Source organism: Oreochromis aureus, linkage group 13, assembly GCF_013358895.1.
Source record: "Oreochromis aureus strain Israel breed Guangdong linkage group 13, ZZ_aureus, whole genome shotgun sequence".
In the NCBI taxonomy this organism is placed as follows: domain Eukaryota; kingdom Metazoa; phylum Chordata; class Actinopteri; order Cichliformes; family Cichlidae; genus Oreochromis; species Oreochromis aureus.
In genome coordinates, this window is record NC_052954.1 from 35471324 (window position 1) to 35483361 (window position 12038).

Below are 12038 nucleotides of genomic sequence, written 5' to 3' on the forward strand. Positions count from 1 at the left end.
TTGCTCTAACTTTAAGATCTGATCTCTGTATGAATGATTTTGTCAGGATCTGTGGCTAATCGAGATTCAGTATTGCAAAGTCGTGACATGACTGCAGATGGAGGGACATACAAAAGACCTGCGCTTCAAGGCATTTTCTCAAAGTGGACCTTTTCAGATTTTAGTTCATTACCGTTGGCCTGTAATGTCAGAGGGCTACAGTTACTGGCTGTCTCACCAGCAGGGGGCAGCCTCACGCTGTTTCGCGCTGCACGATAGTTTGCTATTTCTCGCGACACTTCTCCCCCCTCTGTGGTTCTTGTTCCTTGACGCGTTGGTGACATTGGGTTCATTTTCCGGACCGTTGCTCGAGCTGTCGTGTTGCCGAACCGAGCGGATCATAAATGATATCGAAGGGGAGAGTCTACGGTAAAGGTTCCGGGTGAGTACGGCGACACGCGGAGCAACTCCTCGAGGAGCTGTTAGCCGTTAGCTCCTCGGTGATCCTTTAAAACACGCAGTTAGTGTCTCAGCCCGAGAGAAGCTGGTTGATTGTGTGACTCTGAGTAAACTGGTGTGTGGTGTTTGTGTTGTTGTTACTGTTGTCACGGTTCGGTATCATTTCTGTCGAAGGTTAAAGGCGATAACGCGCCACAGAAGCTAGCCGCGTTAGCCGGAACACGCCGTGACCTCGTTCGTCGGAAATGTTAAAAATAAATTCAGAGCGGTCAGAGGTCATCCTTTTTAATTTAATGTGTTAAAATGATTTTGCTACACTGACAGCTGTTGGGTTTGTAGCAGTTTTAACGCGCTGTATTTGTTGTTGTGAGCCTTTAAAGCAGACTAGCTTTAAAAAAAAAACATGCATTTTTATCTCCTGCTGCTCCGTACGCGCGTTTTACTTTGTATGAAATTAGTTTTGTTTGTGTTTTTAACATTTTCTGTATTTCTGGGATCCACTCTGTAATTCGGCTTACCCCAAACACACTGATGCTTGTCAGGTGTGACAAAACGTCATCCTAAAGTCACCCTGGAAATACTTAATTTAAACCAAAGAAGGTGCAACAGAGGGAAGAATGTGTCCGGCTGTTGTGTCAGCTGTGCAGATTATTGCGCGACACGCAATATTCTGCGGACTTTGGCTGCGCTGTGACACGCTGCCGGCGGTTAATATGTCACAGATATCAGCTGCACTGAGCGACCCCATCCCCGCTTTATCTCGGCCTTTGGAATGTGTTCAGCGGATCCACCTCGGTGCCCCCGACCGGCCCCTCCCTAGTCTGGGCCCGGAGCGGGGCCCCTCGCCATCCCCGCCCTGGGCTAGTGGTTACCCAGTTGTAAGACGGGGTTCTTTCAAAACCACGCCCATCCTGGAACTGTTCCCCCATTGGCTTCGTCTCCAAGCCCCGCCCCTGATCTGTGGCCGAATGCGTACGTGCCGGCCGCCAGGCAGTAATGGAGGGCTGTGGCTCCTCCTCCCGTGAGCTGTGGACGGAAACACCAGAAACACCGGCTATGTGCGAGACTGCCTGCGGCTGAAACGGAGCTTTACCCCTGCAGTTTTACCGACACTGAGTCAGCATCAGGTAAAATCCCTCGGTTTACCGGCTGTATTCCACTCTGTATGAGGCGGTGGTTATAAAACAGGGACCGGAAGAGACGGACTGATGGAGAGTTTTTGTATTTTCTTATGATTTGGTTCCTCCAGCGGCCATTTAACTGCGTGTCAGTTTCGTTTATGTGACAGATGACGCAGGAAAGCCTCCCATGTTGACATTTTAGTTGGGGGGGGGGGTTTGCTCCTAAAGGAGGTGCTGAAAAGCAGCAGGAGGCCCTGTTGGTGCTGGTAGAGTGCACGGAGAGCTGGTGTTGTATTTACAGCCTGCAGGAGCGCTGACACCACAAACTCAATCCCTATAATGCAGTCATTTTCATTTCACTGGTGACAGTGTGTCAGTATTCTGACTGCATTAACTGATCAATCAACTCAGTACCTGCAGGTTCAGGCATGCAGCTGATTTACAGTAGAAGAAGTGAGAGCAGAGCAGGTAGTGTGTGTGTGTGTGTGTGTGTGTGTGTGTGTGTGTGTGTAGGTCGGATTTAGTTCTTGGAAAACAGCAGAAACTTCCTCGGGGTTTTTTTTTCTGCAGACAAAGAAATAAATTCCAGCACTGCTCTAAAAATAGTGCTCATTTCCTCAACCATCAGTCATTATTGATGGTAAATATCAGGAACTAGTCGGTCTCGTTCATTCTTTTTTTTAGTTCACCTGTCAGGTCATAAATAAAGTCTGGATGTAACAGGTTTTATATCATAATGTCAGTCAGCTGAGCCCACAGGTGTTACACATCATTACACACACAGGTTTTGATCCGGCGTGTTTCCTTCAGCTATTAATAACTCGGTGTCAGTAAATGAGTTTCCATATGAAGGTCAGACGTTGATGAGAGATGATCAATACCAGCTGTTGGCCTGTGCTCTGCTGGTCAGCTGATTATCACACAGGAAGTGGGTGAGAGTTGAGCTGGGGTCAAAGGTCACACAGTGAGGGTTATCAGCTGCCAGCTAGCGTCTGTTTACAGCTGATACTGAGACACTGCCGCACCCTGAGACCCCACCCCCTCTAACAGCTGATCAGCAGTTCACTGTGGAGGGTTTCTGCACATGCTCAGTAATGCATTTACTTTGTACTAATAATGCCAAACAGAGTATTGCTGCAAAGTACTTCATCGGGCTATTTAAAGTACTTTAGTGCAGCGGTGCCTAACATTTTTTGTGCCACGGACCAGTTTATGTCGACAATATTTTCACAGACCAGCCTTTAAGGTGTCGCGTATAAATATAACAAAATAAAACTGGTGCTGGTGCCAAAAATAGAAAATCATAACACACGGGAAAAGACCCAGGGAAACTGAGTTAATGATAAAAATGATAAGAAAATAACAATAAAAACCAAACGACTCACGGACCGGTCCGGGGGTTAGAGACCGCTGCTTTAGTGTCTTTCATTACTTCCGTGTGTGTGTGCTAGTGATGGGTTAATCTAATTGGTTTGTGGCAAGCCATGACCCTCTGACCAATCACGGAACACAATGCTGCAGCGCCCACAAACAGCTGATTGAACAGGAGGCACCGCTTTGGCGAGCTTTACTGTCGTTGTGTGAGTGACTCAGAGGAGCCGCAGAGCTCGCTGTCTGACCGCGGCGGCTATTATTACCCACTGAGGGCACGGTGAGGTCACGGGCGAGGATGATGATGGTGTAAAAAATAAAGCGAGGGATGAAAAGCGTGTAGTCCTGAGCACACTTTAAATTCAGAGTCGTCGGTTTCAGTGAAATCACCGTGCTGTCTCCACTTCCTGTTTCCTGTCCAGGATGTCGTCGGAGGTGCTGGCAGCGAGTGGCCTGAAGCAGTGCCAGCAGGCCCAGGATCAGCTGGAGGACGCCATCGGTGCCGTGATCAAGGCGGAGCAGCAGCTGAGGGAGAACGCCAGAGAGGTGAGCATCTCCCTTCTCTGAACAGGAAGTGCTTTAAGGCGTTGTAACCTCAGTGTCACATGGCCAGTGCAGTCAAGCCAAGGTATTTATTTTAAAGCGAGAACAGGAAGATGCCCTTTCAGCAGATCAGGTGGTAACGGCACAAATGTGTTTGACACGCCACGACACAGGAAATGCGTCGGCAGACTGAACCTAACGATTCCTGATCAGTCGATCAATAAAGTTTGTGCACAGCAGGTCAGTGTTGGATTAGAACAATTGATCACTGATCAATAACTGAACTGCTGATAAGCTCATGTGAGTTTGTAAAATGTTTACCTGCCGAGCTGCAGATGGGAGGAAGTGCAGGTCAGCTGACCTGACTGTAAACATCACCTGGTAGTAAACCTGGATCAGCTCACACGTTGACTACCTGCTGTCCTGATCAGTGCGTTAGTTACCTGCCACCAAATGGAGCTGTTTGAAATTTTATTGACACCCAGATCATTTTACGGTGAAACACTTGTCCTGCTAAACTGCTGCAACCACTCAGATGGCTCTGTGCCACACTGTTGGAGTCAAATTTGTAAAGTCTTAGTTCAAGCAGCAGGATCAAAGACATTCCTTTGTCTCTGACCACCTCTCCAGCCACTCTGGTGCTGGGGGAGGCTTTATTATAGGCACATCCTATTTGAAGATTCTGTTTCTTGTGTGGTAAGCTTCCTGCTTTTATGATCCTTTTGGTGAGCAGGAGGTCACACAAACGCACCCCCAAACATATTCTCACAGACACACACACATAAACACATTCTTGCACATGCATACAGGTGCTTACACGTGCACACACATAGTGCCTTGTCTTTTAGAACCATAGGGGGGTTTTACGAGGGGAGGTGCTTGTGTTGTGTAAACTGCAACTGTCATGGGAATAAAAGACTACGAGGAGGGCTGCTCTTTGAAGAAGTTGGGTTGGAGACAGCTGAGGAGCGTTGAGCTCCAAGAGCCTGGTTCCGACCAAGCCTTCCCTTGCTAGCAAGTAAAAGATGTTTGCCTTGTTTCTGTTGTTAACGAGAACAAGTCTCTAAACTAGCGGGGCCTGTGGAAGCGCAGACCCAACACACACCCCTGTTTTTCATATCAAACCGTGAATCACCTGAGCTTTAAACACCTGAGGATTTACCTGTTGAGACCCACCAATCGCAGTTAGCCATCACTCCTCCTCCATCATCATGTTCATCACTGCTGACTCAGTGAGGCTGAAACCACCTGAAATCCTGCCTTTGTCTGCAGCTGAGCCACAGGTGAGGGAGAGGAAGAGGAGGGTCAGGGTGAGGCGGGTTATAAGACCTGCAGAGGAGGTGAGAGGAGCTCAGAGGAGGTGAGAGCAGTGAAGTGCGACGTGCTGGACTTCATACTTTATCTCCAGGTAAAACTTCAAGCTCCGGCTCAGGTGTGCTTCCATGATCGTTGGTCAGGGACTCACAGCTTAATTATCGGCGTTGGATTGATCTCAGCTCCGTGATGTTTTGTTTTTCTCTGTGAGATAAACTTTATTTAAACTGAGCAGAAACAACAGGACAGGCTGTTTTACTTGAACCTGTCAGCTGACCTTTACAGCTGATCCACTTCCACAGGAAGGTGGAGCTTGCATGTCCGTGTGAAAAAACTTTATTAACACAAAGCTTTGTTTACGATCACATGACTGTCCGCAGCGCTGCGAGGCTTCACGTCATCGTCGGTGTTTTACATCGATCGGTCTGCCGGGGAGAGGGGGCAGAGCCTCACTGCAGCTCTGAAGGCTGAGCTCACGGTCACTGTGGGCACGGAGGGCTCTGATTAGCCTGCAGCAGTTTAAACCTCAGCCTCAGGTCTCTTTGTTCACCTGTTTTTACTGTACAGGTAGAAATCTGGACTGTCACGCACAGACAGACACACACGCTGACCTATCACCTCAGAAATGACTCGCTCTGTATCACTGTGCTTAACCTGTCTGGTCGTCAGTGGAGACTTCAGGTGAAATTTGCACTTAGAGGAGCAAACGTATCAGAGCTTGCAAGCTCCGCCTCCCTCCCCACCTGCAGGCGTCATATGGTTTAAAATAAGTGTAAGATGCAGAAATGAGCGTCTGTTGGTTGTTTTTTTTCCTGGAAGAATCTGTTTGGTTACTGCACATTTAATGTTCAAGTGTTGCTTAACACGTCTCACCTGTGTGTCCCCTCAGGTTCGCTCGGAGTTGCAGAGCTGCGTGAGCCGCCAGCAGGAGGCGCTGCGCTGCAGGGAGGTGTGGCTGTTGGGTCAGATTGAGTTACTCGAACAAGTGAAGACGGAAACTCTGCAACAGCAGCTGCATCAGCTGCACCGGGTAACTGGGGGGCAGGGACTGTTTACCTGTGCTGGCTGTTTGTTTACCTGTCTGCTTACCTGTGCTGTGTCTGTGCTGCAGCTCCGAGGTCAGTTTGACGTGATCGCCCACCAGCTGCAGAACTCCAGCAGCAACGACCTGAACAACCAGCTGACCAGCTGCATGGAGAAGTACGTGCACACACAGCCTGTGGGCGCATTAACACCTGAGCGGTCTGTTCTCCTTGCTGGTGCTCTCACCTGTTGGCGTAGCTGTCCCAGTCTGCAAACACTCAGTTTAGACATGCAGTCAGGGTTTCACTGTGTAATGTGATTACATCTGTGCTAAAGGCTGATGTAATCAGATTACTGACATACTGAGCTGGTTTTACCTGTAGACTCTCACCTGTGTAGTCATGTGATCTTATTTTCTTCTCCTGTGTGTGCAGGTTGTCCTCTCTGAGTCTGACTCCAGAGGAAACACCTGAGATGAGTTTCCATGCCGACACTCGCTCTCTGAAGCAGGCCATCACCTCATTCGGCACCATCACGGCCCAGGTAACACACACACACACACACACACACACACACAGGTAACACACAGTGTTAGTGGATCTTTCAGGTGTGTTCTCTCTCCTTCCTGTTTACAGCTTGTGGAGGGTATGTCTTCTAAGAGCTCCACCCACCTGAGACCTCAGGTGCAGAGTTGTCCAATCACAGCGAAGAAGCAGGTAAGTTGCGTCCTGGTGGTGATGGCGATAGTGATGAAGGCGAGGTGGTGCTGATGGCGTCTCCCTCTCAGCAGATGGCCGAGCCCTCCTCTCTGAGCAATTGGCTGCTAGAATCTCGACCCGCCAACAGATGCGCTCCCATTGGCTATCAGTCTAGCACAGACCCGCAGGATTGGCTGCTGCCACAGAAGGAGAGTAAGGTGAGTGCTAAGCTGTGTTTACCTGAGAGCAGGCTCTGACTTCAGGCTGTGCCTCTCACCTGCTTTACTTCCTGTTTCTGTAGCAGACTTCCTGTCCCGAGATGGCCTCCATGGACTTCATGAAAGCCTGGGGTCAGCTTAGGGACTTGGAGGCATGGCTTATTCAAGACCACTCCCCCAACCGGGAGAGAAGCGTCAGCAGCTGTAGCTCCTCCTTCTCCATCGAAAAGATAGACGAAATGGAGCTGGCCACTGAGGAGGAGGAGGAGCTGAACGACTGGCTTGTTACCCCACCTACTGCTGCCATGGAGACCATGTCGGACGCCGAACGTTGGCAGCATGTCTTTAAGCCGTTTGAGGAAAGCTGGTCAGCCGATGATTGGCTTTCGCCAGCGAGCCGGTCAATCGGCAACTGCTCATCGTGCTGTCAGACCATCAGCGCCGTGGAGATCGAAAACCTCGGCCAGCTCAAGTGCCTGAAGACCACGCCCACCTCAGGCACCACCTCGCCCACTTCCCCCGCCGCCGTGTCGATGCCAGCGTCTCTGGAGATGTGGTTGCAGAAGACGTCACCAACGCTGCAGACCTGCCGCGCCAACGAGCTCTGCTCCGCCTACTCGGCCTGCGTCTGCGAGGATAACTGCGGCAAGGAGGCGCTCAGCCGCTGGCTCCTGCAGCAGGAGGACCGCGACAAGAACGGCGTCCCCAAGAACACCCTGCCCACTGCAAAGAACGCCCCGGCCACACCCTTCCACCGAGAGCAGGAACAGAAGGTAAGAGAGTCAGCTCTGCTGTGACACTTCAGTAAGAATCAGGTGATTGATTAATTGATCAAATGATTGACAGGTTCAGGCCATCCTGGAGGCGTGGCTCCACCCCAGAACCGGCTCCACCCCCTCCAGCTCTCCTCTGCAGGCTTTCACCTCCTCGCTCTCCGGCTGGGTGGCAGCTGAGGAGGAGAAGGCGAGCCGGGAGGAGAATGGCTCGTCCTCGTCTCTCTTCCAGAGCCCTCTGGAGACGGACCTGTGGCTGTTTCCACGGAAGAGCCCAGCACCCGCAGCGCCGCCCCAGGAGGAGGAGGAGGAGGAGGAGGACAAGTGGCTGCTGAGGAAGAGGAGTCAAGCTCAGGTGAGCGCAGCTAGAGCTGAACACGCACGTGGTTTGGTTGCTGCTCGCTTCCTGCTTCCTGACTGCTTCTTGTTTCCTGTTTAGGAACGCCTCGCTGTGGCACTGCCCACCATGTGTGACCTGTTCTCTTGCATGAAGGTGGGCGGAGACAAAGAGAAGTGGCTGCACAGATCTCCCGTACAGGTGAGTCACCTGCACCGTGTGACATGGTGTGTATGTATGTGTGTGGGTCTGCCTGTCTCACCTGTGTGTCCTGCAGATGTGACGATGATGACGACAATGATGCTTCTTCTTCTCTTCTGGAGTCACTTTATCGCTGATCAGCGCACACGATCTCATCTATCTAACCGTCGTCGCTGACGCCTTTTTCTCCTTTCTGTGACATCATCATGCAGTGCCGCCGCCCACCATTGACCGCCAGTCAGCAACAGCCTAAAGCCCCTTTCAGATGTAGCTGGCCCCGCCCTTTGATTAACGTGGCAGGAAACAGGATGTAGGAGTCTGAAAGGGGCCTCAGCAGTTTCATCAGGTCAAAGTTCATATGGCTACAGAGAGTGTGGCGAGACGTTTCAGCTTCTAATCAATAACCGATAAGTCACCAATTAATAATCAGTATTTAGAGCTGCGAGTGTTTCACTTGTCCTGGAAGAGATGTGAGGGGGCGGGACTATATGGAAGAGTGCGTGGGGTTTATTTTAAACATAAATTAGTCTTTATTTTATAATACGACTGATGTCACTTCCTTAAACCACATTTTTGTTTTTCTAAAACCTGCTGACATCAGAGACTCACTTCCTGTCTGGCCTGCAGGCTTCCATCCTGTAACGTGGTTTGTTGGCATAAGAGGAGGGACTCAGTTTCCCAGAGTGCTTTGTTGGAAGAAGCTGTGCAGGCTGGTCACGTGACTCGGGTCAGCAATTGGTGCTTTCCATTGCAGCTCTCGTGTGAGGCGTGTGGGGGGGGGGCGGGCTTCATCACATGTAGCTGTGATGTCATCACTTTTTCCTGCTGTGATTCTCTACAGTAATAAAGTTTTCTGACATCATCACTGTGTCTGTGACATCACTGTAAGGTACCCATGGTTTCCAGGTGTAGCTGTGTTTGATGACATGTTGGCAGAGCTCTGATTGGCTGTGACGCTGAGCCCAGCGCAGCGGTTTGATTTTCTGTTCGACGTTTATTTAAACAGGACGGAGGCAGCGAGACGCTCGGGTACACCTGAGAGAGGAACACGCACCTGTGTCAGCTGATCAGCTGGAACTGAAACCAGTTTGACTCCCCAAATGTCAGCTGACCTGTTCGAACTGAAACTTCATTTATACTCACACGTGAACGGCTCGAGGCTCGGCAGGCTGCCAGGAAGTAATCGATCCAAATGCAGATCGATACTTTTTTTTTTTTTTTTTAGTCCTTTATTTATTCAGGTAAAAATCTCATTGAGATTTAAAATCTCATTTCCAAGAGAGACCTGGCATCAACTAACTAACTCATCACAGTCAGCCAGGCTTTTAAATGAGTTAACTTTATTGACAGTAACAGCAGCTTTCACACAGGTGGGTCACATGATTTAACAAGAAGCTAAACAGCAAACGTACATAAAGGCAGTAATCAGAAAGCAAAGATTGGAAATCAGGCTGGTCGCTAATGATAAACTTCCTGTTTACTGCTGCTGGTGAGGTCACACCCTTCATCAGGAGAACGCTGATACGGACTGACGACATCACTTGAAACTGGGGGAGGAGCAGGGACTCGGAATAATAAAGTTTTTGAGTCTCGGGATGTGTGACCCTTGCAGCGTGCGACCTATTGACCTCTGACACGATCAGTGATCTGTGAGTGGTGCAGCGCTGACCTTCAACACTGAAGTGATTAGGGCTGTGTCCCAATTCAGGGTCTGCACGCTTGAAGTACGCGCACTACACGTAATACGTACGGCGCGTACTATAAGTATGAGAAGTGCGGAAGTGAGAGGCTTGTGAAATGGGACGGTCTAGCCTTCGTGGTGCTGCTCAGGTTGCCTAGCAACCATGATACTAACTAATATATGTATATGTATATGTATGTGTATATGTATATATGTATATATATGTATATGTATATATATACATATACAGTTAAGCCCATAATTATTCATACCCCTGGCAAATTTTGACTTAAAGTTACTTTTATTCAACTAGCAAGTTCCAGTCTGGTTTTCGCCCCTCCCATAGCACTGAAACAGCACTTATAAAAATAACCAATGATCTTCTTATGGTAGCTGACTCCGGTTTACTTTCCATTCTTATCCTCCTCGATCTGAGCGCTGCCTTCGACACTATTTCTCACTCCATTCTTCTCAGTAGGCTAGCCTCCATCGGTCTCTCCCATACCCCACTAGCCTGGTTTAAATCATACCTGTCTGATTGCACTCAGTTCATTCAACTCAAATCCTTTACTTCTCAGCCCTTTCCTCTGACCACTGGCGTGCCCCAGGGATCTGTCCTGGGGCCCCTTCTTTTCATTATCTACCTTCTACCGCTTGGACATATTTTCCGTAAATACAATATCCAGTTTCACTGTTATGCCGATGACACCCAGCTTTATCTGTCCACTAAACCCGATTCTGCTCTTCCCCATCCTCCTCACCCTCTGTTTAGCTGAACTAAATTCATGGTTCTCTTCTAATTTTCTTAAACTCAATAGTAATAAATCCGAGCTCCTCTTGGTAGGCACTAAATCAACATTATCCAGAACCAACAGTTTCTCTATTACTATCAATAACTCGCCGGTCTTCGTTTCTTCCTCTGTGAAAAGTTTGGGTGTCATCCTCGACAGTACTCTATCTTTCAATTCACACATTAATAATGTTACTCGGTCTGCATATTTTCAGTTGCGCAACATTAATCGTCTCCGTCCTTTTCTCACCCCACATGCCACTGCCATTCTTGTCCATAGCCTTGTTACTTCCCGGATTGATTATTGTAATTCACTTCTTTTTGGTCTTACTCAAAAATCCATCCACAAGCTTCAACGCATCCAGAATTCTGCTGCCCGTATCATCACCAGGACCCCTTCTATCCACCACATCACTCCTGTTCTGCAGCAGCTTCATTGGCTCCCGGTCAAGTATCGTATCAATTTCAAAATACTCTTGTACGCATTTAAAGCTATTCATCATCTCTCTCCTCCATATCTCTCTGATCTGGTTAACATCACCACCCCATCTCGTTGTCTCAGATCTTCTTCTTCCTTTCACTCTCCGTCCCCTCCCCCGTCTTGTCACCATGGGGAGCAGGGCTTTCAGCTGCTCTGCTCCTCGACTCTGGAATTCCCTACCTCCTGATTTAAGAAATATCTCTACCTCCTCTCTCTCTTTAAGTCCCAACTCAAAACCCACTTGTTCAAAATAGCTTATCCTACATAACCTCTCCATTCGGCTATTTTAAATTTGTTTATGTTTTATGATTGTGTAAACTCTTTGCTTTCATGTTGCTTTTTACTCTACTGTGTACAGTGACCTTGAGTGTTTTGAAAGGCACTTTCAAATAATTCAATTTTCAATTCAATTTCAATTCAATTTTATTTATATAGCGCCAAATCACAACAAAAGTCGCCTCAAGGCGCTTTATATTGTACAGTAGATAGCACAATAATAAATACAGAGAAAACCCAACAATCATATGACCCCTATGAGCAAGCACTTTGGCGACAGTGGGAAGGAAAAACTCCCTTTTAACAGGAAGAAACCTCCGGCAGAACCAGGCTCAGGGAGGGGCGGAGCCATCTGCTGTGATTGGTTGGGGTGAGAGAAGGAAGACAGGATAAAGACATGCAGTGGAAGAGAGACAGAGATTAACCCTCTGGGGTCGCCGGACGCGCCGGCGCATCAAAATCACATGACCAATTTAAGACGACACAGCTACAAGATGCAGCGAGTCAGAGTCTCCATTCCAACTTGGGTCGAAAGTGTGGACTTCAAACTATATACCAGTTTTTGAATTGTGTCGATAGGCCACGTAAAGCCAGAGTTATGATAAAAAATACACGCGATGTTTTTTTTCTGAACAAAACAGTGGTGTTTACAGCGGGAAGAACGGTAAAAACGGTGTTTTCTACAAACAGCGCTAGCAAACACTCTCCGCTTCCGAGTGAAAAAAGAAAAAGAAAAAAACACCCCTTCCCTATTGGTGTTAGAGTTTACCATG

The 12038-nt window shown here is 48.6% G+C and overlaps 1 protein-coding gene across 5 annotated transcripts; it reads left to right on the forward strand.

Moving 5' to 3' along the window:
* Nucleotides 1-262: 262 nt before the first annotated feature.
* ncoa4 (nuclear receptor coactivator 4) lies at nt 263-8899 on the forward strand. 5 transcript variants are annotated; one of them, XM_031736109.2, is made up of 11 exons: nt 263-421; nt 3353-3476; nt 5677-5817; nt 5899-5987; nt 6245-6353; nt 6446-6526; nt 6598-6726; nt 6810-7499; nt 7573-7854; nt 7939-8037; nt 8114-8899. In XM_031736109.2, exons 1-11 carry the CDS (start codon nt 384-386, stop codon nt 8117-8119), a joined length of 1788 nt encoding a protein of 595 aa, XP_031591969.1. In that variant the 5' UTR covers nt 263-383; the 3' UTR covers nt 8120-8899. The 5 variants fall into 5 exon arrangements, with proteins under 5 accessions (XP_031591969.1, XP_031591971.1, XP_031591970.1 ...); XM_031736111.2 differs by having other exon boundaries at nt 6813-7499; XM_031736110.2 differs by having other exon boundaries at nt 6601-6726.
* The last annotated feature ends 3139 nt before the right edge of the window (nt 8900-12038 follow it).

Excerpts from the sequence above, each read along its gene's own strand:
- ncoa4 (XM_031736109.2), top strand. The coding sequence starts at position 384 with ATGATATCGAAGGGGAGAGTCTACGGTAAAGGTTCCGG. Across the intron at positions 3,477-5,676 it reads TGAGGGAGAACGCCAGAGAG|GTTCGCTCGGAGTTGCAGAG; the intron begins GTGAGCATCTCC and ends GTGTCCCCTCAG. Across the intron at positions 6,354-6,445 it reads TCGGCACCATCACGGCCCAG|CTTGTGGAGGGTATGTCTTC; the intron begins GTAACACACACA and ends TCCTGTTTACAG.